Raw genomic sequence first — 23,626 nt, 5'->3', positions numbered from 1 at the left:
GCTTTTTTGAAACCAGGTTTGCTGTTCACTTGTGCTATATAAGATGGGAGTTCCATGCTCTCATAGCTCTGTATAATACTGTACGTTTCCTTGAATTTGTTCTGGACCTGGAGACTAAAAAGATGTGTGTGTCAGTGCTTTGTGTAAGTTGACTTTCCAACACAATGCTTCTTATAAAAACAAGAAGTGACGCAATCAGTCTTTCCAGAGCATCTCTTTATTACGGACAGAACTCTCCTCCATCTTTACAACCATTTAATTTATATGTTTTGACCATGACCGTTTACAATCGAAGGTAACTAAGTTAATTTTTTCTCAACTTGTTCAACTGCCAGTCCATTCATTACCAGATTCAGCTGAGGTCTAGAACTTAGGGAAGAAGAGAGATCACGACACAGGAAGAAGAGAGATCACAATAGAGAAATACACAGGAAGAAGAGAGATGCAGTCAAAGAAGTGAAAGCAACAATGCTCTTAGTTTTAGAGCTGTTTAAGACCAGTTTATTACTGGCCACCCATTCCAAAACAAACTGCAACTGATGCGTATATCGATGAATAATCAGGATACATGGGCACACATGCTTTGTTTAATGCCAGTGGCATGTCATTGGTAAAAATAGAAATGAGTATAGGACCTAGAGAGCTGCCTTGCGGTACAGCACAATTTACACGTTTGACATTAGAGAAGCTTCCATTAAAGACAACCATATGTTATATTAGATATCTCTTAATCCACGATATGGTTGAAAAGCTTGAACACATACGTTTTCTCAACAACAGGTTATGGTCAATAATATCAAGGCTGCACTGAAATCTAACAGTACAACTCCCACAATCTTCAAAATGTCTTTCAACCAATCATCAGTCATTTGTGTCAGTGCAGTACATATTGAGTCCCCTTCTTTATAAGCATGCTGAAAGCCTGCTGTTAATTTGATTACAGGGAAGAAGCATTGTATTGGTCAAATTAATTTATAAAGCCCTTCTTACATCCGCTGATGTCGCATAATGCTGTACAGAAACCCAGCCTAAAACCCCAAACAGCAAGCAATGCAGGTGTAGAAGCACGGTGGCTAGGAAAAACTCCCTAGAAAGGCCAGAACCTAGGAAGAAACCTAGAGAGGAACCAGGCTATGAGGGGTGGCCAGTCCTTTTCTGGCTATGCTGGGTGGAGATTAGAACAGAACATGGCCAAGATGTTCAAATGTTCATAGATGACCAGCAGGGTCAAATAATAATAATCACAGTAGTTGTTGAGGGTGAAACAGGTCAGCACCTCAAGAGTAAATGTCAGTTGGCTTTTCATAGCCGATTATTCAACTGCTGTCTCTAGAGAGTTGAAAACAGCAGGTCTAGGACAGGTAGCACGTCTGGTGAACAGGTTGAAACTGGAGCAGCATCATGGCCAGGTGGACCTGGGACAGCAAGGAGTCATCAAGCCAGGTAGTCCTGAAGCATGGTCCTCTGAGAGAGAGAAATAGAATTAGAGAGAGCATACTTAAATTCACACAGGGCACCAGATAGACAGGATAAACACTCAACTTGTTATAACAGACTGACCTTAGCCCCCCGACACATAAACGACTGCAGCATAAATACTGGAGGCTGAGACAGGAGGGGTCGGGAGACACCGTGGCCCCAACCGACAATACCCCCAGATAGGGCCAAACAGGCAGGATATAACCCCACCCACTTTGCCAAAGCACAACCCCCACACCACTAGAGGGATATCTTCAACCACCAACTTACCATCCTGAGACATAGTCGAGTATAGCCCACAAAGATCACCACAGCACAACCCAAGGGAGGGTGCCAACCCGGACAGGAAGATCACGTCAGTGACTCAACCCACTCAAGTGACGCACCCCTCCTAGGGACGGCTTGGAAGAGCACCAGTAAGCCAGTGACTCAGCCCATGTAATAGGGTTAGAGGCAGAGAATCCCAGTGGAGAAAGGGGAACCGGCCAGGCAGAGACAGCAAGGGCGGTTCATTGCTCCAGAGCCTTTCCGTTCACATTCACACTCCTGGGCCAGACTACACTCAATCATAGGATTCTTGACCTGCAGGATCGTCTGAGGGGGAGAACTCAGTCAAATCTGTGAAATTGTTGCATGTTATTTTATATTAAAACATATATATCTTGATTTGTTTAACACTTTCTGTTACTACATGATTCCAAATGTTATTTCATAGTTTTGATGTCTTCACTATTATTCTACAATAAAGTTAAAACCCTTGAATGAGTAGGTGTCCAAACTTTTGACTGGTATTCTATATTTTGCATAAACACTCCACCCTTAGGATTGTTCAGCATGTCAACAACCATTTCAACAGTAACATCTGTTAACCCCAATATCTCTTTTGCCATCTCCACAATAACCTTCAACCTGGTATTTATGCTTTCCACAACCCGAATCGTATTGATAACCTTACTAATAAAAGCTATGATGTCAACTTTATTCATTATTAAAGTGTTCTTTGACACCACACATGCATGAACAAGATTTCTGAACAGGCCTTGAAACCATGACAGGACCATCAGCCCCGACAGCAGGTCCACTTACTGCAGATACATCCATGTCAGCTCCATCAGTCTGACAGTAGGTCCACTTACTACAGCTCCATCAGTCTTACAGTAGGTCCACTTACTACAGGTACATCCATGTCAGCTCCATCAGTCTGACAGTAGGTCCACTTACTACAGGTACATCCATCTCAGCTCCATCGGTCTGACAGTAGGTCCACTTACTACAGATACATCCATCTCAGCTCCATCAGTAGGTCCACTTACTACATGTACATCCATCTCAGCTCCATCAGTCTGACAGTAGGTCCACTTACTACATGTACATACATCTCAGTTCCATCAGTCTGACAGTAGGTCCACTTACTACAGCTCCATCAGTCTGACAGTAGGTCCACTTACTACAGCTCCATCAGTCTGACAGTAGGTCCACTTACTACAGCTCCATCAGTCTGACAGTAGGTCCACTTACTACAGCTCCATCAGTCTGACAGTAGGTCCACTTACTACAGCTCCATCAGTCTTACAGTAGGTCCACTTACTACAGGTACATCCATGTCAGCTCCATCAGTCTGACAGTAGGTCCACTTACTACAGCTCCATCAGTCTGACAGCAGGTCCTTACTGCAGATACATCCATCTCAGCTCCATCAGTCTGACAGTAGGTCCACTTACTACAGGTACATCCATGTCAGTCTGACAGATACATCCATGGTCCACAGTAGGTCCACTTACTACAGCTCCATCAGTCTTACAGTAGGTCCACTTACTACAGGTACATCCATGTCAACTCCATCAGTCTGACAGTAGGTCCACTTACTACAGATACATCCATGTCAGCTCCATCAGTCTGACAGCAGGTCCACTTACTGCAGATACATCCATCTCAGCTCCATCAGTCTGACAGTAGGTCCACTTACTACAGGTACATCCATGTCAGCTCCATCAGTAGGTCCACTTACTACAGATACATCCATGTCAGCTCCATCAGTCTGACAGTAGGTCCACTTACTACAGGTACATCCATGTCAGCTCCATCAGTCTGACAGTAGGTCCACTTACTACAGATACATCCATGTCAGCTCCGTCAGCAGGTCCACTTACTACAGGTACATCCATCTCAGCTCCATCAGTCTGACAGTAGGTCCACTTACTACAGGTACATCCATGTCAGCTCCATCAGCAGGTCCACTTACTACAGATACATCCATGTCAGCTCCATCAGTCTGACAGTAGGTCCACTTACTACAGGTACATCCATGTCAGCTCCATCAGTAGGTCCACTTACTACAGATACATCCATCTCAGCTCCATCAGTCTGACAGTAGGTCCACTTACTACAGATACATCCATCTCAGCTCCATCAGTCTGACAGTAGGTCCACTTACTACAGGTACATCCATCTCAGCTCCATCAGTCTTACAGTAGGTCCACTTACTACAGGTACATCCATGTCAGCTCCATCAGTAGGTCCACTTACTACAGGTACATCCATGTCAGCTCCATCAGTCTGACAGTAGGTCCACTTACTACAGCTCCATCAGTCTGACAGTAGGTCCACTTACTACAGGTACATCCATGTCAGCTCCATCAGTAGGTCCACTTACTACAGGTACATCCATGTCAGCTCCATCAGTAGGTCCACTTACTACAGGTACATCCATGTTAGATCCATCAGTCTGACAGTAGGTCCACTTACTACAGCTCCATCAGTCTGACAGTAGGTCCACTTACTACAGGTACATCCATGTCAGCTCCATCAGCAGGTCCACTTACTACAGGTACATCCATGTCAGCTCCATCGGTAGGTCCACTTACTACAGATACATCCATGTCAGCTCCATCGGTAGGTCCACTTACTACAGGTACATCCATGTCAGCTCCATCGGTAGGTCCACTTACTACAGGTACATCCATGTCAGCTCCATCAGTCTGACAGTAGGTCCACTTACTACAGGTACATCCATGTCAGCTCCATCGGTAGGTCCACTTACTACAGGTACATCCATGTCAGCTCCATCGGTAGGTCCACTTACTACAGGTACATCCATGTCAGCTCCATCGGTAGGTCCACTTACTACAGGTACATCCATGTCAGCTCCATCGGTAGGTCCACTTACTACAGATACATCCATGTCAGCTCCATCGGTAGGTCCACTTACTACAGGTACATCCATGTCAGCTCCATCGGTAGGTCCACTTACTACAGGTATATCCATGTCCACTCCATCGGTAGGTCCACTTACTACAGGTACATCCATGTCAGCTCCATCGGTAGGTCCACTTACTACAGGTACATCCATGTCAGCTCCATCGGTCTGCACTGTAGTTCTACCGATCTGTTTTATGGCCTCTGAGTGATACATCCATGTCCACTCCATCGGTCTGCACTGTAGTTCTACCGATCTGTTTTATGGCCTCTGAGTGATACATCCATGTCCACTCCATCGGTCTGACAGTAGGTCCACTTACTACAGATACATCCATGTCCACTCCATCGGTCTGACAGTAGGTCCACTTACTACAGATACATCCATGTCCACTCCATCGGTCTGACAGTAGGTCCACTTACTACAGGTACATCCATGTCAGCTCCATCGGTCTGCACTGTAGTTCTACTTACTACAGGTACATCCATGTCCACTCCATCGGTCTGCACTGTAGTTCTACCGATCTGTTTTATGGCCTCTGAGTGATACATCCATGTCCACTCCATCGGTCTGCACTGTAGCTCTACCGATCTGTTTTATGGCCTCTGAGTGATACATGATGACTGCTCCTTTATCTCTGATCCTCTCTAGCCTCTCTCTGTACCTGTCATCCACCCAATGCTGCACTGTGTTCTCCCCCCTCAATTACAGCACTTAACCTTCACATTGCTTCCACATTCACCATAATCATGTTCTCCTCCACACTTGGCACATCTTTTCTTTCCTTTACATTGAGCAGCTACATGCCCCATTCTTTAGCATTTAAAACACTGCAGTGCATATGGGACAAATTCTCTAACATTGAAACTAAGGAATCCTATCTGTACTTTTCCCGGCAAGACTTTCTCAAACCTCAGCATCACTGATAAGCTTCCACTTCTTTGACTGCATCTCTGTGTATTTCTCTATCGTGATCGCTCTTCTTCCTGTGTATTTCTCTATCGTGATCGCTCTTCTTCCTGTGTATTTCTCTATCGTGATCTCTCTTCTTCCTGTGTATTTCTCTATCGTGATCTCTCTTCTCCCTGTGTATTTCTCTATCGTGATCTCTCTTCTCCCTGTGTATTTCTCTATCGTGATCGCTCTTCTTCCTGTGTATTTCTCTATCGTGATCTATCTTCTTCCTGTGTATTTCTCTATCATGATCTCTCTTCTTCCTGTGTCTTTCCACTATCGGCCATTCCGGCCCTTGACCCTCATCCTCCCGCTCCATACCATCAGAAGTGACACCCATATTGTTTGCATTCCATCACAGCTGTTGCTTCACAAAGCAGGCTAACAGTCTTGTGGTGCAGATGAGACCCGGGTTTGAACCATAGCCTAGTTGGCCAACTAATCTGCTTTAATATGGAATTCTGTTTGTCTATTAGTACATTATAGTGCTATTTCTGTAGGGTAAGCCCATTAAAACGTTTATTATAGTTATTTTAGTTGTATGCAACTTTTGTACTCCAGCCATAGTAATCGGAACCTTCTGGTGGTGTTGTCATCTCAACAAGGAGTGGTTACTGGTGGTTTCACAATATTCCGAAAGACAAAGCATCAATACCCTGTGTTGAATATCACCGCAAAATGCAAACCGGCTTTAAACCGATGCGAGCATACGCCACTCACTCTATTGAAGTTCAAATCGCTTACTAATAATACCATACCACGTAAAAGTATAGTTATTTTTAAGTTGTGAACGAGAGAATGGCACATACCACGGTGATCAGTGATGGGTCACCCTATGAGGACAAAAATGAGTTGGCTACAACGAAGGATGGAAACGCAACACTGGTAATGTTATTTTGCCCGTTATTTTGTAACCTTTCTCAATTTGTATCCACCGAACTTCGTACTAATGCTAATTGAGCAGGCTAAATAAACCATGTAATATTCTTGCAGAAAACCAGAGGCATTCCTTTCTCCAGGAAGATAAGTTATGCAGTTGGTGGCATGCCCTATCAGATGACGGCCAACGCAAAGGGATTCTTCTTGCAGATTTTCCTGCTGGATGTTGTACAGGTCAGTGCTGGGGGTCGGATGAGGTTTGCCTGGACGACACTGATGTTTAACCTCAACTATTGATCTGAGATGGAATTTTGTAGAAAATATTTACTTCCCCCGCCCACCCATATTAATAATGAGGATTATAATGTCAGTATAATCAACAAGGATGGTAGTAATATATTGATGTTGTTTTTTTCTTCTGAAGACTATTCCAAGTTGACTGGAATAGTGTCCTCAGTTCAATTCTTATAGCATGTTTTGTAATGCCTGTAGCGCGCGTGTGTGTGTGTGTGTGTGTGGTGGGAATGCAAATATTTGTGTTATTACTGTACCTCTCATCCCTTCTCCAAAGAAAGTTGTTTTTATAATGCAGAAAATGATCAAATAATTAATCTGCCTCGAACATCATGGCTGAAGTTTAGTTATTGGCATCAAATGCTCTTTGTTGAGTTGTTTAACAAAAGTTATTTCGTAACTTCCCCTTTATGTGTAGCCTTGGCTGTAACCCCCTCATTAGTACCTCCTAGAAATTCGATGTAAGATTCTACTACTTTAGGCCGAATATACCAACCAAACAGCACTGTATATATGATGGTAATAGCATAGTGTGTATTTTAGATTTGGCTTTTGTTATGTATATTTATTGGTGTGGTATTGCCCTCAGCCCTCATCCCATGATGCAACAGAGCAGCCACCCTCTGTAATTTAACAACACTGTCACCTCCATTACTTTAGTTAGTGAGTTCTATTAATACCAGGCAGAGGCTCATTCCTTAACAACCCCACCACCCAGTAATGATCCTTTATACTGCACCTCTAGATGGGGGCCTTCTATGCATCTCTCATCCTCTTCCTTGGCCGGGCATGGGATGCCATCACTGACCCTCTGGTGGGATATATGGTCATCAAGAGTGGTAGGACACGCATCGGCAAACTCATTCCCTGGTTAGTGACTTCAGAAGAGCAACGCCCATAATATCTGCAGCCCTCCGCACCTCTTATTCAGAGGGGTTGTGTTAAATGCGGAAGACACATTTCAGTTGAATGCATTCAGTTGTACAGCTGACTAGGTATCCTTTCTTTCTTTCTCTGCACAGCACATCACTGATTTAGGATACATTCTGATGATAAAACACGATTAAACTGCCCATGATTTCACCATTCAAGTCATGTGCGATATTCCCTCCCTTCCACCCCTCAGGATCGTATTCTCCATGCCTCTGGGCGTCCTGGCCTACATCATGATGTGGTTCACGCCTCAGGAGTCCATGTCTCCATCCTCCAGTTTCTTCTGGTTCTTCATCTGGAGCTGCCTCTTTGATGTCTTCATGACTGTAAGGTCAAATCAAATGAAATGTTATTTTGTCACGTGCTTCGTAAACAACAGGTGTAGACTAACAGTGAAATGCTTACTTACGGGCCCTTGCCAACGATGCAAAGGAGTAAAAAAGAGAAATAATAGAACAATTGAAAAATAATAACACAAGAAATAAATGCACAATGAGTAACAATAACTAGGCTACATACACAGGGTACCAGTACTGAGTTGATATGTAGGGGTACCAGTACTGAGTTGATATGTAGGGGTACCAGTACTGAGTTGATATGTAGGGGTACCAGTACTGAGTTGATATTTAAGGGGTACCAGTACTGAGTTGATATGCAGGGGTACCAGTACTGAGTTGATATGCAGGGGTACCAGTACTGAGTTGATATGCAGGGGTACCAGTACTGAGTTGATATGCAGGGGTACCAGTACTGAGTTGATATTTTACCAGTACTGAGTTGATATGCAGGGGTACCAGTACTGAGTTGATATGCAGGGGTACCAGTACTGAGTTGATATGCAGGGGTACCAGTACTGAGTTGATATGTAGGGGTACCAGTACTGAGTTGATATGCAGGGGTACCAGTACTGAGTTGATATGTAGGGGTACCAGTACTGAGTTGATATGTAGGGGTACCAGTACTGAGTTGATATGTAGGGGTACCAGTACTGAGTTGATATGCAGGGGTACCAGTACTGAGTTGATATGCAGGGGTACCAGTACTGAGTTGATATGCAGGGGTACCAGTACTGAGTTGATATGCAGGGGTACCAGTACTGAGTTGATATGCAGGGGTACCAGTACTGAGTTGATATGCAGGGGACTGAGTTGTACCAGGGGTACCAGTACTGAGTTGATATGAGGGGTACCAGTACTGAGTTGATATCAGGGGTACCAGTACTGAGTTGATATGGGGTACCAGTACTGAGTTGATATGTAGGGGTACTAGGGGTACCAGTACTGAGTTGATATAGGGTACCAGTACTGAGTTGATATGTAGGGGTACCAGTACTGAGTTGCCCAGTACTGAGTTGATAGGGGTACCAGTACTGAGTTGATATGTGGGGGTACCAGTACTGAGTTGATAGTACTGAGTTGATTATGTACCAGTACTGAGTTGATAAGGGGTACCAGTACTGAGTTGATATGCAGGGGTAAACTGAGTTCAAATAAGTACTGAGTTGCCAGGGGTACCAGTACTGAGTTGTAGGGTACCAGTACTGAGTTATGTAGGGGTACCAGTACTGAGTTGATATGTAGGGGTACCAGTACTGAGTTGATATGTAGGGGTACCAGTACTGAGTTGATATGCAGGGGTACCAGTACTGAGTTGATATGTAGGGGTACCAGTACTGAGTTGATATGTAGGGGTACCAGTACTGAGTTGATATGTAGGGGTACCAGTACTGAGTTGATATGTAGGGGTACCAGTACTGAGTTGATATGTAGGGGTACCAGTACTGAGTTGATTTAGGGTATTTGGTTGATATGTAGGGTACCAGTACTGAGTTGATTGATATGTGGTACCAGTACTGGTTGATATGTAGGTACCAGTACTGAGTTGATATGTAGGGGTACCAGTACTGAGTTGATATTAGGGGTACCAGTACTGAGTTGATATGTAGGGGTACCAGTACTGAGTTGATAAGGGGTACCAGTACTGAGTTGATATGTAGGGGTACCAGTACTGAGTTGATATGTAGGGTACCAGTACTGAGATGTAGGGGTACCAGTACTGAGTTGATATGCAGGGGTACCAGTACTGAGTTGATATGTAGGGGTACCAGTACTGAGTTGATATGCAGGGGTACCAGTACTGAGTTGATATGCAGGGGTACCAGTACTGAGTTGATATGCAGGGGTACCAGTACTGAGTTGATATGTAGGGGTACCAGTACTGAGTTGATATGCAGGGGTACCAGTACTGAGTTGATATGCAGGGGTACCAGTACTGAGTTGATATGCAGGGGTACCAGTACAGGGGTACCAGTACTGAGTTGATAGGGGTTGTGTTAGTTGATATGCAGGGGTACCAGTACTGAGTTGATATGCAGGGGTACCAGTACTGAGTTGATATGCAGGGGTACCAGTACTGAGTTGATATGTAGGGGTACCAGTACTGAGTTGATATGCAGGGGTACCAGTACTGAGTTGATATGTAGGGTACCAGTACTGAGTTGATATGCAGGGGTACCAGTACTGAGTTGATATGCAGGGGTACCAGTACTGAGTTGATATGCAGGGTACCAGTACCAGTACTGAGTTGATATGCAGGGGTACCAGTACTGAGTTGATATGCAGGGGTACCAGTACTGAGTTGATATGCAGGGGTACCAGTACTGAGTTGATATGCAGGGGTACCAGTACTGAGTTGATATGCAGGTACCTTACTGAGTGTACCAGTACTGAGTTGATATGTAGGGGTACCAGTACTGAGTTGATATGTAGGGGTACCAGTACTGAGTTGATATGTAGGGGTACCAGTACTGAGTTGATATGCAGGGGTACCAGTACTGAGTTGATATGTAGGGGTACCAGTACTGAGTTGATATGTAGGGGTACCAGTACTGAGTTGATATGTAGGGGTACCAGTACTGAGTTGATATGCAGGGGTACCAGTACTGAGTTGATGTGTAGGGGTACCAGTACTGAGTCAATGATAACTAGGCTACATACACAGGGTACCAGTACTGAGTTGATATGTAGGGGTACCAGTACTGAGTTGATATGTAGGGGTACCAGTACTGAGTTGATATGTAGGGGTACCAGTACTGAGTTGATATGCAGGGGTACCAGTACTGAGTTGATATGTAGGGGTACCAGTACTGAGTTGATATGTAGGGGTACCAGTACTGAGTTGATATGTAGGGGTACCAGTACTGAGTTGATATGTGGGGTACCAGTACTGAGTTGATATGCAGGGGTACCAGTACTGAGTTGATATGTAGGGGTACCAGTACTGAGTTGATATGTAGGGGTACCAGTACTGAGTTGATATGTAGGGGTACCAGTACTGAGTTGATATGTAGGGGTACCAGTACTGAGTTGATATGTAGGGGTACCAGTACTGAGTTGATATGTAGGGGTACCAGTACTGAGTTGATATGTAGGGGTACCAGTACTGAGTTGATATGCAGGGGTACCAGTACTGAGTTGATATGTAGGGGTACCAGTACTGAGTTGATACACAGGGTACCAGTACTGAGTTGATATGTAGGGGTACCAGTACTGAGTTGATATGTAGGGGTACCAGTACTGAGTTGATATGTAGGGGTACCAGTACTGAGTTGATATGCAGGGGTACCAGTACTGAGTTGATTGATAGGGGTACCAGTACTGAGTTGATATGTAGGGGTACCAGTACTGAGTTGATATGTAGGGGTACCAGTACTGAGTTGATATGTAGGGGTACCAGTACTGAGTTGATATGTAGGGGTACCAGTACTGAGTTGATATGTAGGGGTACCAGTACTGAGTTGATATGTAGGGGTACCAGTACTGAGTTGATATGTAGGGGTACCAGTACTGAGTTGATATGTAGGGGTACCAGTACTGAGTTGATATGTAGGGGTACCAGTACTGAGTTGATATGTAGGGGTACCAGTACTGAGTTGATATGTAGGGGTACCAGTACTGAGTTGATATGTAGGGGTACCAGTACTGAGTTGATATGTAGGGGTACCAGTACTGAGTTGATATGTAGGGGTACCAGTACTGAGTTGATATGTAGGGGTACCAGTACTGAGTTGATATGCAGGGGTACCAGTACTGAGTTGATATGCAGGGGTACCAGTACTGAGTTGATATGCAGGGGTACCAGTACTGAGTTGATATGCAGGGGTACCAGTACTGAGTTGATGCAGGGGTGTACTGAGTTGGGGTACCAGTACTGAGTTGATATACCAGGGGTACCAGTACTGAGTTGATGTGCAGGGTACCAGTACTGAGTTGATGTGCAGGGGTACCAGTACTGAGTTGATGTGCAGGGGTACCAGTACTGAGTTGATGTGCAGGGGTACCAGTACTGAGTTGATATGCAGGGGTACCAGTACTGAGTTGATGTGCAGGGGTACCAGTACTGAGTTGATGTGCAGGGGTACCAGTACTGAGTTGATGTGCAGGGGTACCAGTACTGAGTTGATGTGCAGGGGTATGAGGTCATTGAGGTAGATATGTACATATAAACTGCATTTGGAAAGTATTTAGACCCCTGGACTTTTTCCACATTTTGTTACGTTACAGCCTTATTCTAAAATGGATTAAATGAAATTTTAAAAATCCTCTACAATCTACACAAAATACCCCATGATGAGCAAGTGAAAACAGATTTTGAGATTTTTGCAAATGTTATATGTAACAACTGAAAAACCTTATTTACATAAGTGTTCAGACCCTTTGCAATGACACTCGAAATTGAGCTCAGGTGCATCCTGTTTCCATTGATCATCCTTGAGAAGTCCGCTTGGAGTCCACTTGTGGTAAATTCAATTTGATTGGACATGATTTGGAAAGGCACACACATGTCTATATACAGAGGCTTGCAAAGTATTCACCCCCTTGGCATTTTCCCTATTTTGTTGCCTTACAACCTGGAATTAAAATGGATTTTTGGGGGGGTATCATTTAATTTACACAACATGCCTACCACTTTGAAGATGCTAAATATTTTTTATTTTGAAACAAACAAGAAGTAAGACAAAAAAACAGAACTTGAGCTTGCATAACTATTCACCCCCACCAAAGTCAATACTTTGTAGAGCCACCTTTTACAGCAATTACAGCTGCAAGTCTCTTGGGGTATGTCTCTATAAGCTTGGCACATCTAGCCACTGGGATTTTTGCCCATTCTTCAAGGCAAAACTGGTCCAGCTCCTTCATGGGTTCCACTGGTGTACAGCAATCTTTAAGTCATACCACAGATTTTCAATTGGATTGAGGTCTGGGCTTTGACAAGGCCATTCTAAAGACATTTAAATATTTCCCCTTAAACCACTCAAGTGTTGCTTTAGCAGTATGCTTAGGGTCATTGTCCTGCTGGAAGGTGAACCTCCGTCCCAGTCTCAAATCTCTGGAAGACTGAACCAGGTTTCCTTCAAGAATTTCCCTTTATTTATCACCAACCATCATTCCTTCAATTCTGACCAGTTTCCCTGCTGATGGAAAAACATCCCCACAACATGATGCTGCCACCACCATGCTTTACTGTGGAGATGGTGTTCTTGGGGTGATGAGAGGTATTTGGTTTGCACCTGACATGTGTTTTCCTTGATGGCCAAAAACCTACATTTTAGTCGCCTCTGACGAGAGTACCTTCTTCCATATGTTTGGTGAGTCTCCCAGATGCCTTTTTGCGAACACCAAACGTGTTTGCTTATTTTTTTCTTTAAGCAATGGCTTTTTTCTGGACACTTCCGTAAAGCCCAGCTCTGTGGAGTGTACGGCTTAATGTGGTCCTATGGACAGATACTCCAATCTCCACTGTTGAGCTTTGCAGCTCCTTCAGGGTTATCTTTGGTCTCTTTGTTGCCTCTCTGGTTAATGCCCTCCTTGCCTGGTCTGTGGGTTTTGGTGGGCGGCCCTCTCTTGGTAGGTTTGTTGTGGTGCCATATTCTTTCTATTTTTTAAATAATGGATTTAATGGTGCTCCGTGGGATGTTCAAAGTTTCGGATACTTTTTTATAACCCAAGCCTGATCTGTACTACTCCACAACTTTGTCCCTGACCTGTTTGGAGAGATCCTTGGTCTTCATGGTACCGCTTACTTAGTGGTGTTGCAGACTCTGGGGCCTTTCAGAACAAGTGTATATATACCGAGATCATGTGACACTTAGATTGCAAACAGGTGGACTTTATTTAATTCATTATGTGACTTCTGAAGGTAATTGGTTGCACCAGATCTTATTTTTGGGCTTCATAGCAAAGGGGGGGAATACATATGCACGCACCACTTTTCCATGAAAAAATAATAATTTTAAAACAAGTAATTTTTTTCACTTCACCAATTTGGACTATTTTGTGTATGTCCATTACCTGAAATCCAAATAAAAATACATTTAAATTACAGATTGTAATGTAACAAAATAGGATAAACGCCAAGAGGTGATGAATACTTTTGCAAGGCGCTGTAAGGTACCACAGTGCATGTCGGAGCAAAAACCAAGCCATGAGGTCGACAGTATTGTCCGTAGACCTCTGAGACAGGATTGTGTCGAGGCACAGATCTAGGGAAAGGTACCAAACATTTCTGCAGCATTGAAGCGCCCCAAGAACATGGTGGCCTCCATTATTCTTAAATGGAATTAGTTTGGAACCTCCAAAACTCTTCCTAGAGCTGGCTGTCCGGCCTAAATAAGCAGTCGGGGGAGAAGGGCCTTGGTCAGGGAGGTGACCAAGAACCCGATGGCCCCTCTGACAGAGCTCTACAGTTCCTCTGTGGAGATGGGAGAACCTTCTAGAAGGACAACAATCTCTGTAGCACTCCACCAATCAAGCCTTTATAGTAGAGTGGCCAGACGGAAGCCACTCCTCAGTGAAAGGTACATGACAGCCCACTTGGAGTTTGCCAAAAGGCACCTAAAGACTCTCAGACCATGGGAAACAAGATTCTCTGGTCTGATGAAATCAAGATTGAACTCTTTGGCCTGAATGCCAAGTGTCACATCTGGTGGAAACCTGGCACCATCCCTACAGTGAAGCATGGTGGTGGCAGCATCATGCTGTGGGGATGTTTTTCAGCTGCAGGGACTGGGAGACTAGTCAGGATTGAGGCAAAGATGAACGGAGCAAAGTACAAAGCGATTCTTGATTGAAACCTGCTCAGGACCTCCGACTGGGGCCAAAGTTCACCTTTCAACAGGAAAATGACCCTAAGCACACAGCCAAGACAACGCAGGAGTGGCTTCGGAACAAGTTTCTGAATGTCCTTGGGTGGTACATCCAGAGCCCGGACTTGAGCCCAATAGAACATCTCTGGAGAGACCTGAAAATAGCTGTGCAGCAACGCTCCCCAACCAACCTGACAGAGCTTGAGAGGATCTGCAGAGAATAATGGGTGAAACTCCTCAGATACAGGTGTGCCAAGCTTGTAGCGTCGGGTGCCAAGCAGCTTCCGTACCAAGCGGTGATGCAGCCATTCAAGATTCTCTCTCTCAATGGTGCAGCTGTAAAACATGACAAATCTTTTCAGCCTCCTGAGGGGGAAGAGGCGTTGTCGTGCCCTCTTCACGACTGTGTTGGTGTGTTTGGACCATGACAATTCCTTTCGTGATGTGGACACAGAGGAACTTGAAGCTCTTGCCCTGCTCCACTACAGCACTGTCAATGTAGATGGAGGTGTGCTCGGTCCTCTGTGGCGACTATGAAGCTAGTAGCCACAATCAATTCCATTTTGCAAGCGGTGCTTATAATGTTTAGGTGCACCCAACTTCTAACAGAACTATGGTTACAGCCAAATACTCTACCGTTCTTTGTGCATTGTTCCTGTGGTTAAAGTCCATCTCTTCCCTCTCCAGTGCTATCATGTCCCCTACTCTTCACTCAACGTGTTCCTGTGGTTAAAGTCCATCTCTTCCCTCTCCAGTGCTATCATGTCCCCTACTCTTCACTCAACATGTTCCTGTGGTTAAAGTCCATCTCTTCCCTCTCCAGTGCTATCATGTCCCCTACTCTTCACTCAACATGTTCCTGTGGTTACAGTCCATCTCTTCCCTCTCCAGTGCTATCATGTCCCCTACTCTTCACTCAACATGTTCCTGTGGTTAAAGTCCATCTCTTCCCTCTCCAGTGCTATCATGTCCCCTACTCTTCACTCAACATGTTCCTGGGGGGTGACCAGAAGGACAGAGACTCTGCCACCGGCTACAGTAAGGCATCCTCTGGAGTTAAATCACTCATCAGATATTGTTTCAGGTTTCCCATGGAAACTATGATTTCATTTAATTTTAGCAGAACTTCCCAGATTAAATAATTAGTAAACACCTTCTTATGATAATGATGATGGTACAACCATCACTGAAACTCTTAATGTACTCCTGAACTTCAGTTGTGATGTAGCCTAATTTGTAGTGTTGTTATAGAGACAATATAATTATTTGTTAGAGACTATGGACAGGCCAGAAGGATCTTCAGTTTCATGCCTCCAGCACCAAACAGTGTCTGAGAGTTTGGTTTCCTGGCAGTGACTGACTCTGTTTGCTGTGGACGGGGTGTTGGCTGAAAGCAAGCTAAAGTTAACAGGTCAAGGATCAGAGAAGCAGCCACAACACAAAGCAGCCACAACACGAAGCAGCCACAACACAAAGCAGCCACAACACAAAGCAGCCACAACACGAAGCAGCCACAACACGAAGCAGCCACAACACAAAGCAGCCGCAACTGTCAGTAAGAGTGTTCATGATTGAGTCTTTGAACGAAGAGATGGAGATAAAACTGTCCAGTTGGATTGTTTTTTGCAGCTCGTTCCAGTCGCTAGATGCAGCCAACTGAAAAGAGGAGCGACCCAGGGATGTGTGTGATTTCGGGAAAGAAACCAATTAACCAAATCCTCTCTATACAGACGGAGATTCAGTGAAACAAAATCACAGTCAGTGAAGTCGACGGCTTTTGGTCGGGAGTAAGCTAAGGCTATTAAGGGACTGCGAAATAATCCACTTGTTAAACTACATAACATGCTGGTAAAATGTTGTAAGAAATGAGCCAACTAGACGAGATGATCATGAGCAGCACTCACCTCAATTTAGCTAACATTTCCCCAGCCTAATTGTAGCCTAACCAATATACAAACTGAGATTCAGTGAAAATGTTGATTGATTTATCAGGATGAGACCCCACAAAAATGTCTCAAAGCAGCGTGGTGGCGCTGTCCCAATAAAAACGCTGTATAAATGTTCTTGACCACACAAGGGAATACCTTTACAACGATTGCTGCCTCAGCATTGCGGCAAAATGCTATGCTAAGCCTTAGGCCAAAGTTTATCGAAATGATTACTTATGCAGAAATAATACCGGCAATACCTTTCAGATATAAGATAACAGTTGACGGTGTGGTGAAGTTGGTGGGAAAAACGTCTTAGTATTGTAACGACCCTGGGTTTATAAGCGGAAATCGATCCTGCCGCACCAGGATTCTTTTTGCGGCACAGTCGATAAGCGCGCCGGACCTCGGGCTCCAAGGTCGAGGGTTCGAGACCTGCTCCCTGCTGTTTTATTACAGTATGAAAGGGATAATAGTGTTTGAAAATCACTGTTTTTAAAACGTTTAAACTTTTGATGTTATCAGGTAGAACTATATATTGTTTCTTCTACAAAATGTAGAAATGGACCGTTTTCACATGTTGACGCTGGTGCTGTAGGTAAAGAAGTGGTGGAGTTGCCTCATACAGTAATATTGTTTTTAAAAAGAGCAAAAAAAGAGCATCTTTGGTTTTAACCCCTAAAACACCTGAGGTAAAATGTTTTTCCTCTCCATTTCCTCTTCACTGTTCTCCATGTCAGTGTTTCCCAAACTTTTCTCTGTTACTGTACCACCAAGTACATTTTGCTCTGCCCAGAGTACCCTTGAAGTACCCCCTTCATGTGCCTTTTACCAGTTAACCTATGGTCTCATGAGTCTTCTCAAGTACCCCCTGTGGATAGACCAGGTACTTCAAGGGTTCCTAGTACCCCTGGTTGGTTAATTCCATGTCACTGTTTTCATTGTATATGTCTCCATCCTCTTCAATAGTTCTTTTCCCTCAGGAATGGGGATGGAGGTGTTTGCAACACTGGCGGGTGCAACCATTCAGGGTCAGATTGTGGGGGTGTACCATGCTAAGAGTGCACAAGTCTGCAGCCAGCTGAACTACAGCGAGGCCTCCCTCCGTAACGTCTCCTCGCCCCTCACTGATACCCTTCAGAACACGGTTTGGTCCATCATATTCATAACCCCCACCGTCTTTCTCTTCTCGCTCTTACAATAACCACTATCACACTCTTCTGTAACCGAGAAGATAAATTTGCATCACTTCCTCTCTGCAATATGTCAAAAGTGTGAAATAGAACTTATCAACTAGAATTTGCCTGCACTGTAGAAATGCAGCAATAGCATTCCAGTTATAGGTTCTTCCCTATTTGTGGTCATTACAGGAAGTGTAATCTTGTCTTGTCTGAACTGACAAGTATTTTTTTGACGTTTTCCCCTGAGCTTGTTGTTGTGTGTCTTAGTACAGATACGCTGATTTAATATTCATTTTGTTATTTTTCTGTCTTGGCTTCAGAGGAGAGCTTACGTGCTTGCTGCTTTAGTTTTGGGAGGAATCTATTTCCTGTGTTGTGTTGTGCTCTTCCTGGGTGTGAAGGAGCAGTTGGGTGAGTATGGTTTCTTAGGTGCTTCTGTTGTGTGTAGATTTTTTGTTTGTTTTTTTGACTGGGGTACGAGAGACATCAGGCTAGTTATTGATGATTTGTTTCACTTTCCACCCCAGCTCCTCTCAGTACCCTGGACCGTATCCGTATGCCCTACCTGGCAGGTATGAAGATGGTGGTGGGACACACCCCTTACGTGAAACTCGTATTCGGGTTTCTCTTTGCCTCGCTTGCCTTCCAGGTGAGGGTCGCCCTAGGGTCTGGACTGTGTGTTTTGTGTGTATGATGATGATCATGGAGATGTTAATGACTTTTAAATTATTCTCTTTCTTTCCTGTCACGGCGACATTACCCAGATGGCTCAAGGAAACTTTGCCCTCTTCTGTACCCATGCTGCAGGTCTGGGGGCCTACTTCCAACACCTCGTCCTTATCCTGCTAGTGAGTAAAGTAACCACGTTTGACACTCATTCAGAGCAGGTTCATGCATTGATTTAGGTAACAAGAGTGTCTTTTTTTTTGTATGTGTGTGTCCTTGTCTAGACAGCTGCCACATTGTCCATCCCTCTGTGGCAGACGTTGCTTTTGAGACTGGGGAAGAAGACGACGCTGTACATAGGACTCTGTGTAAGTTCCCTTTTACAAGAACGTTGTTATGTATATGTTTCAGCTGATCCTTAACATTTCTGAACTTCCTTCATCACTCTGTTGTTTCTCCTTTTTTTCAGATGTATGCACCGGCCCTTGTGATCATTGCGTCCATACAGAGCAACCTGCCTGTCTTCATCATTATGTCCATCATATCTGGGTCTAGTCTATCGGCACTCTACCTGCTGCCCTGGTGAGAGTTTGTGTTTGTACACACAATGCATTCTGACAGTATTCAGATCCCTTGACTTTTTCCACATTTTGTTACGTTACAGCCTTATTCTAAAATTGATTAAATTGTTTTTTTTTCTCTTTCCCCCATCAGTCTACACACAATACACCATAATGACAAAGCAAAAACAGGTTTTTAGAAATATTTGCAAATTTACGAAAAATGTCAAACTGAAATATCACATTTACATAAGTATTCAGACCCTTTACTCAGTACTTTGTTGAAGAACCTTTGGCAACAATTTACAGCCTTGAATTTTCTTGGGTATGACGCTACAACCTTGTCAAGGGGTCTGAATACTTTCCAGATGTACTGTAGGTCAAAACACAATAAATGTGATGACTAAAATGATGATCGTATTAACAAGCATTAGAGATACAGTACCATTACATGTTCAATGGTGTAGGGCTCCTGGTGGTGCAGTGGTCTAAGGCACTACATCTCCATGCTAGATGCATTACTACAGACCCTGGTTCGATTCCAGGCTGTATCACAACCGGCCGTGATTGGGAGTCCCATAGGGTTTGGCCGGGGAAGGCCGTCATTGCAAATAAGAATTTGTTGGTGCCTCCCGAGTGACGCAGTGGTCTAAGGCACTACATCTCCATGCTAGATGCATTACTACAGACCCTGGTTCGATTCCAGGCTGTATCACAACCGGCCGTGATTAATAAGACTTTGTTGGTGCCTCCCGAGTGACGCAGTGGTCTAAGGCACTGCATCGCAGTAGCTGGCTTTGCCACTAGTCCAGTAGCTGTGTAGCGACCGGGAGACCCATTTTGACCTGATTTGGCGTCACACTTTTACCCCCATCCCTAGGGCCTGATTGGTGTCACACTTTTACCCCCATCCCTAGGGCCTGATTGGTGTCACACTTTTACCCCCATCCCTAGAGCCTGATTGGTGTCACACTTTTACCCCCATCCCTAGAGCCTGATTGGTGTCACACTTTTACCCCCATCCCTAGGGCCTGATTGGTGTTACACTTTTACCCCCATCCCTAGGGCCTGATTGGTGTCACACTTTTACCCCCATCCCTAGGGCCTGATTGGTGTCACACTTTTACCCCCATCCCGAGCAAACACAGCTGTTGTAAAACTAATTGTATTTTTAACTGAAGATCATAATTAGGTGATTATTGGAGTCAGGTATGTTAGCTTGGGGCTGGGGCAAAACTGTGACACCAGTCAGGCCCCCGAGGACTGGAGCTGCCCAGGCCTGCCCTAGCACTACACAACTGATTCAAATAATCATTAACCTTTGTTGATTTGAAACAGTGGTGTAGTGCTAGGGCAGAAACCAAAACGTGCACCCCTAGGGGTCCTGAGGACTGAGTTCAGGAAACAGTGCTCTAGAGTATCTTGAAATCCACTATATAAACAGTTAGGTCAGTATAGCCTATCATAATGGCCCTGTCTCCCTGGTAACTGAACTGGGGCTTCCCTCCCACACACTCTGGACTGGGGCTTCCCTCCCACACACTCTGGACCGGGGCACTTCCCTAACACACACTCTGGACCGGGGCACTTCCCTAACACACACTCTGGACTGGGGCACTTCCCTACCACACACTGGACTGGGGCACTTCCCTCCCACACACTCTGGACTGGGGCACTTCCCTCCCACACACTGTGGACTGGGGCACTTCCCTACCACACACTCTGGACCGGGGCACTTCCCTAACACACACTCTGGACTGGGGCACTTCCCTACCACACACTGTGGACTGGGGCACTTCCCTACCACACACTCTGGACTGGGGCACTTCCCTCCCACACACTCTGGACTGGGGCACTTCCCTACCACACACTCTGGACCGGGGCACTTCCCTAACACACACTCTGGACCGGGGCACTTCCCTACCACACACTCTGGACTGGGGCACTTCCCTACCACACACTCTGGACCGGGGCACTTCCCTACCACACACTCTGGACTGGGGCACTTCCCTACCACACACTGTGGACTGGGGCTTCCCTCCCACACACTCTGGACTGGGGCTTCCCTCCCACACACTCTGGACTGGGGCTTCCCTCCCACACACTCTGGACCGGGGCACTTCCCTACCACACACTCTGGACCGGGGCACTTCCCTAACACACACTCTGGACTGGGGCACTTCCCTACCACACACTCTGGACTGGGGCACTTCCCTCCCACACACTCTGGACTGGGGCACTTCCCTACCACACACTGTGGACTGGGGCACTTCCCTACCACACACTCTGGACCGGGGCACTTCCCTAACACACACTCTGGACTGGGGCACTTCCCTCCCACACACTCTGGACCAGGGCACTTCCCTCCCACACACTCTGGACCAGGGCACTTCCCTCCCACACACTCTGGACCAGGGCACTTCCCTCCCACACACTCTGAGATTCTTATTTTTCCACAGCTATTGGAGACCACACTTCTAAAGACTTGAAAGTTAAGAAATGGTCTGCAGTGCTCTCTGAGCTGAGAAACATCTGTGTTTTACTCCAACTATTAAATCATCTACTAAAGGAAGGAAGGAAGAAGAAGTGGACAGTAATAAATGTGTTATTTATTGAGTGAAATAGTCTACAATGTATTCTCACACAGTACCTTGTCATCCTGTCTGTGTGCAGGTCTATGTTGCCGGATGTAGTTGATGACTTCAAGGTGAAGAATCCCACCAGTACAGACCTAGAGCCCATGTTTTACTCCTGCTACGTTTTCTTCAACAAGTTTGGAGGGGGGATGTCTGTGGGCATCTCCACCCTGGCATTACAGTGAGTTCCACCTGCAGGGATTGGAGACTACAATCCTAAGTATTGGTACAAATATCATTTGAATAATGTATGGATTTATTTTATATCAACATGACTCTTAATTTGGGTGCTATTTAGACCTTTGTCATGTCTCCAAACAGCATCCACCGAAGAGTCATGTTGATGTAAATAAATCCATACATGACTCAATCTATATTTGTACCAATGCTTGGATTCTATCTGTAGTGCGGCGGCACTTTCAGAAGCGTTTCCCCTCTTCTGTAATTGCTTGTCTACCGAGTGTAACCCTCCTCTCCCCACCCTCAGCTTTGCAGGATATAAGCCTGGGGCCTGCAGGCAGAACCCAGCTGTGATCACAGCGTTGCGGGTCCTGTTCGCCCCTGTGCCCGTCGTCCTCCTCCTCATTGGTCTGGTGCTGTTTTATTTCTACCCTATCAATGAGGAGCGGCGTGGCCAGATCCAAAAGGAACTGCAGAAAGCAGAGTGAGTTTCCATCCTGTTGATAGTCCCAATACCCTACAGTGGATCTACATTACTTGGATTAATTGGTTGAGCCGATTGTATGCTAGACTGACATCTAGTGGTAGATCACTGTAGCTGTCTAGTTTTTGTTTTTCTCGCAAATCAAATAAAAGTTTTATTGGGCACGTGCACATGGTACAGCCATTTGCTTACTTGCTAATGCTCCTCAGCAATGACAAATACAAGAGTACCAAAATAACAAGTAGTAAAATAAAAGTAGATTCAAAAAAAGTAATACAAATAGTAATATTAAAATAATGTACATAATAGAATCTACAGTATGATTTTATAAAACATATAATTAATTATGATTATTTTATGAAGACATGTACGCTTTCCTGATAATTCTATGACATTGTTTCACTTACAAAGCCATTTTGTTCTTTACAGGAAAGTGGATGGAAACCAAGAAATGGAGGCAGTGGGATTGTAGACTCCGCTCAGACACAGCCAGCCTGTCTAGCTGGACTAACTTCCATCTGTCAGTGTCTTCTGTCTGACATGTTGCATGACAGTTCACGCCTCATCTGACACCATGCTATAGGACACTGCTTCCTATTTCACTGAAGACGATTGTCATGGTCACAGGCCGAAACACAGACATTTGACTCAGCCTATGTATTGTGTTTCTGCATGTGTGTGTGTTTTCTTATCCGACCATTGTAATCACTTTTGTGTACAACAGTGGTTCCCAACCTTTCTCTGTTAATGTACCACCAACTTCATTTTTCTCTGCCCAGAGTAGCCCTGACTGTACCCCCCCCCCCCGTGTGCGTTTTACCAGTAAGCCTATGGTCTTATGGATCTTCTCAAGTACCCCCTGTAGGTAGACCAGGTACCCCCTGTGGGTAGACCAGGTACCCCCTGTGGGTAAGACAGGTACCACCAGGGGTCTTAGTAGCTCTGGTTGGGAACCACTGGTGTCCAGTACTGTTCACTGGATGCAAGGACCTCAGAGTAATATGTTTGTAATAAACCACTTATATTCAAAGGGATCAAGATCGACATTTTATTTGAAGTATTTTAACCTAGTATACAGTAGGCCTAAATTCTACTCTAGTCTGGGATGCTGA

General features: G+C 44.9%; 1 protein-coding gene across 1 annotated transcript; it reads left to right on the top strand.

The window, feature by feature from the left end:
- The first annotated feature begins 6,227 nt into the window (after positions 1 to 6,227).
- LOC124045516 (sodium-dependent lysophosphatidylcholine symporter 1) lies at positions 6,228 to 23,548 on the top strand. Its single transcript, XM_046364859.1, has 14 exons — positions 6,228 to 6,514; positions 6,623 to 6,742; positions 7,548 to 7,672; positions 7,929 to 8,061; positions 15,839 to 15,917; positions 17,791 to 17,954; positions 18,309 to 18,399; positions 18,516 to 18,637; positions 18,753 to 18,836; positions 18,939 to 19,022; positions 19,124 to 19,236; positions 21,888 to 22,031; positions 22,338 to 22,514; positions 22,944 to 23,548. Exons 1-14 carry the CDS (start codon positions 6,428 to 6,430, stop codon positions 22,984 to 22,986), a joined length of 1,566 nt encoding a protein of 521 aa, XP_046220815.1. The 5' UTR covers positions 6,228 to 6,427; the 3' UTR covers positions 22,987 to 23,548.
- Positions 23,549 to 23,626: the final 78 nt, after the last annotated feature.

This window comes from Oncorhynchus gorbuscha, linkage group LG10 (assembly GCF_021184085.1).
Source record: "Oncorhynchus gorbuscha isolate QuinsamMale2020 ecotype Even-year linkage group LG10, OgorEven_v1.0, whole genome shotgun sequence".
NCBI lineage: Eukaryota > Metazoa > Chordata > Actinopteri > Salmoniformes > Salmonidae > Oncorhynchus > Oncorhynchus gorbuscha.
Note: the sequence above shows the minus strand (reverse complement) of the source record. Positions and strands in the feature narration are given on the sequence as shown.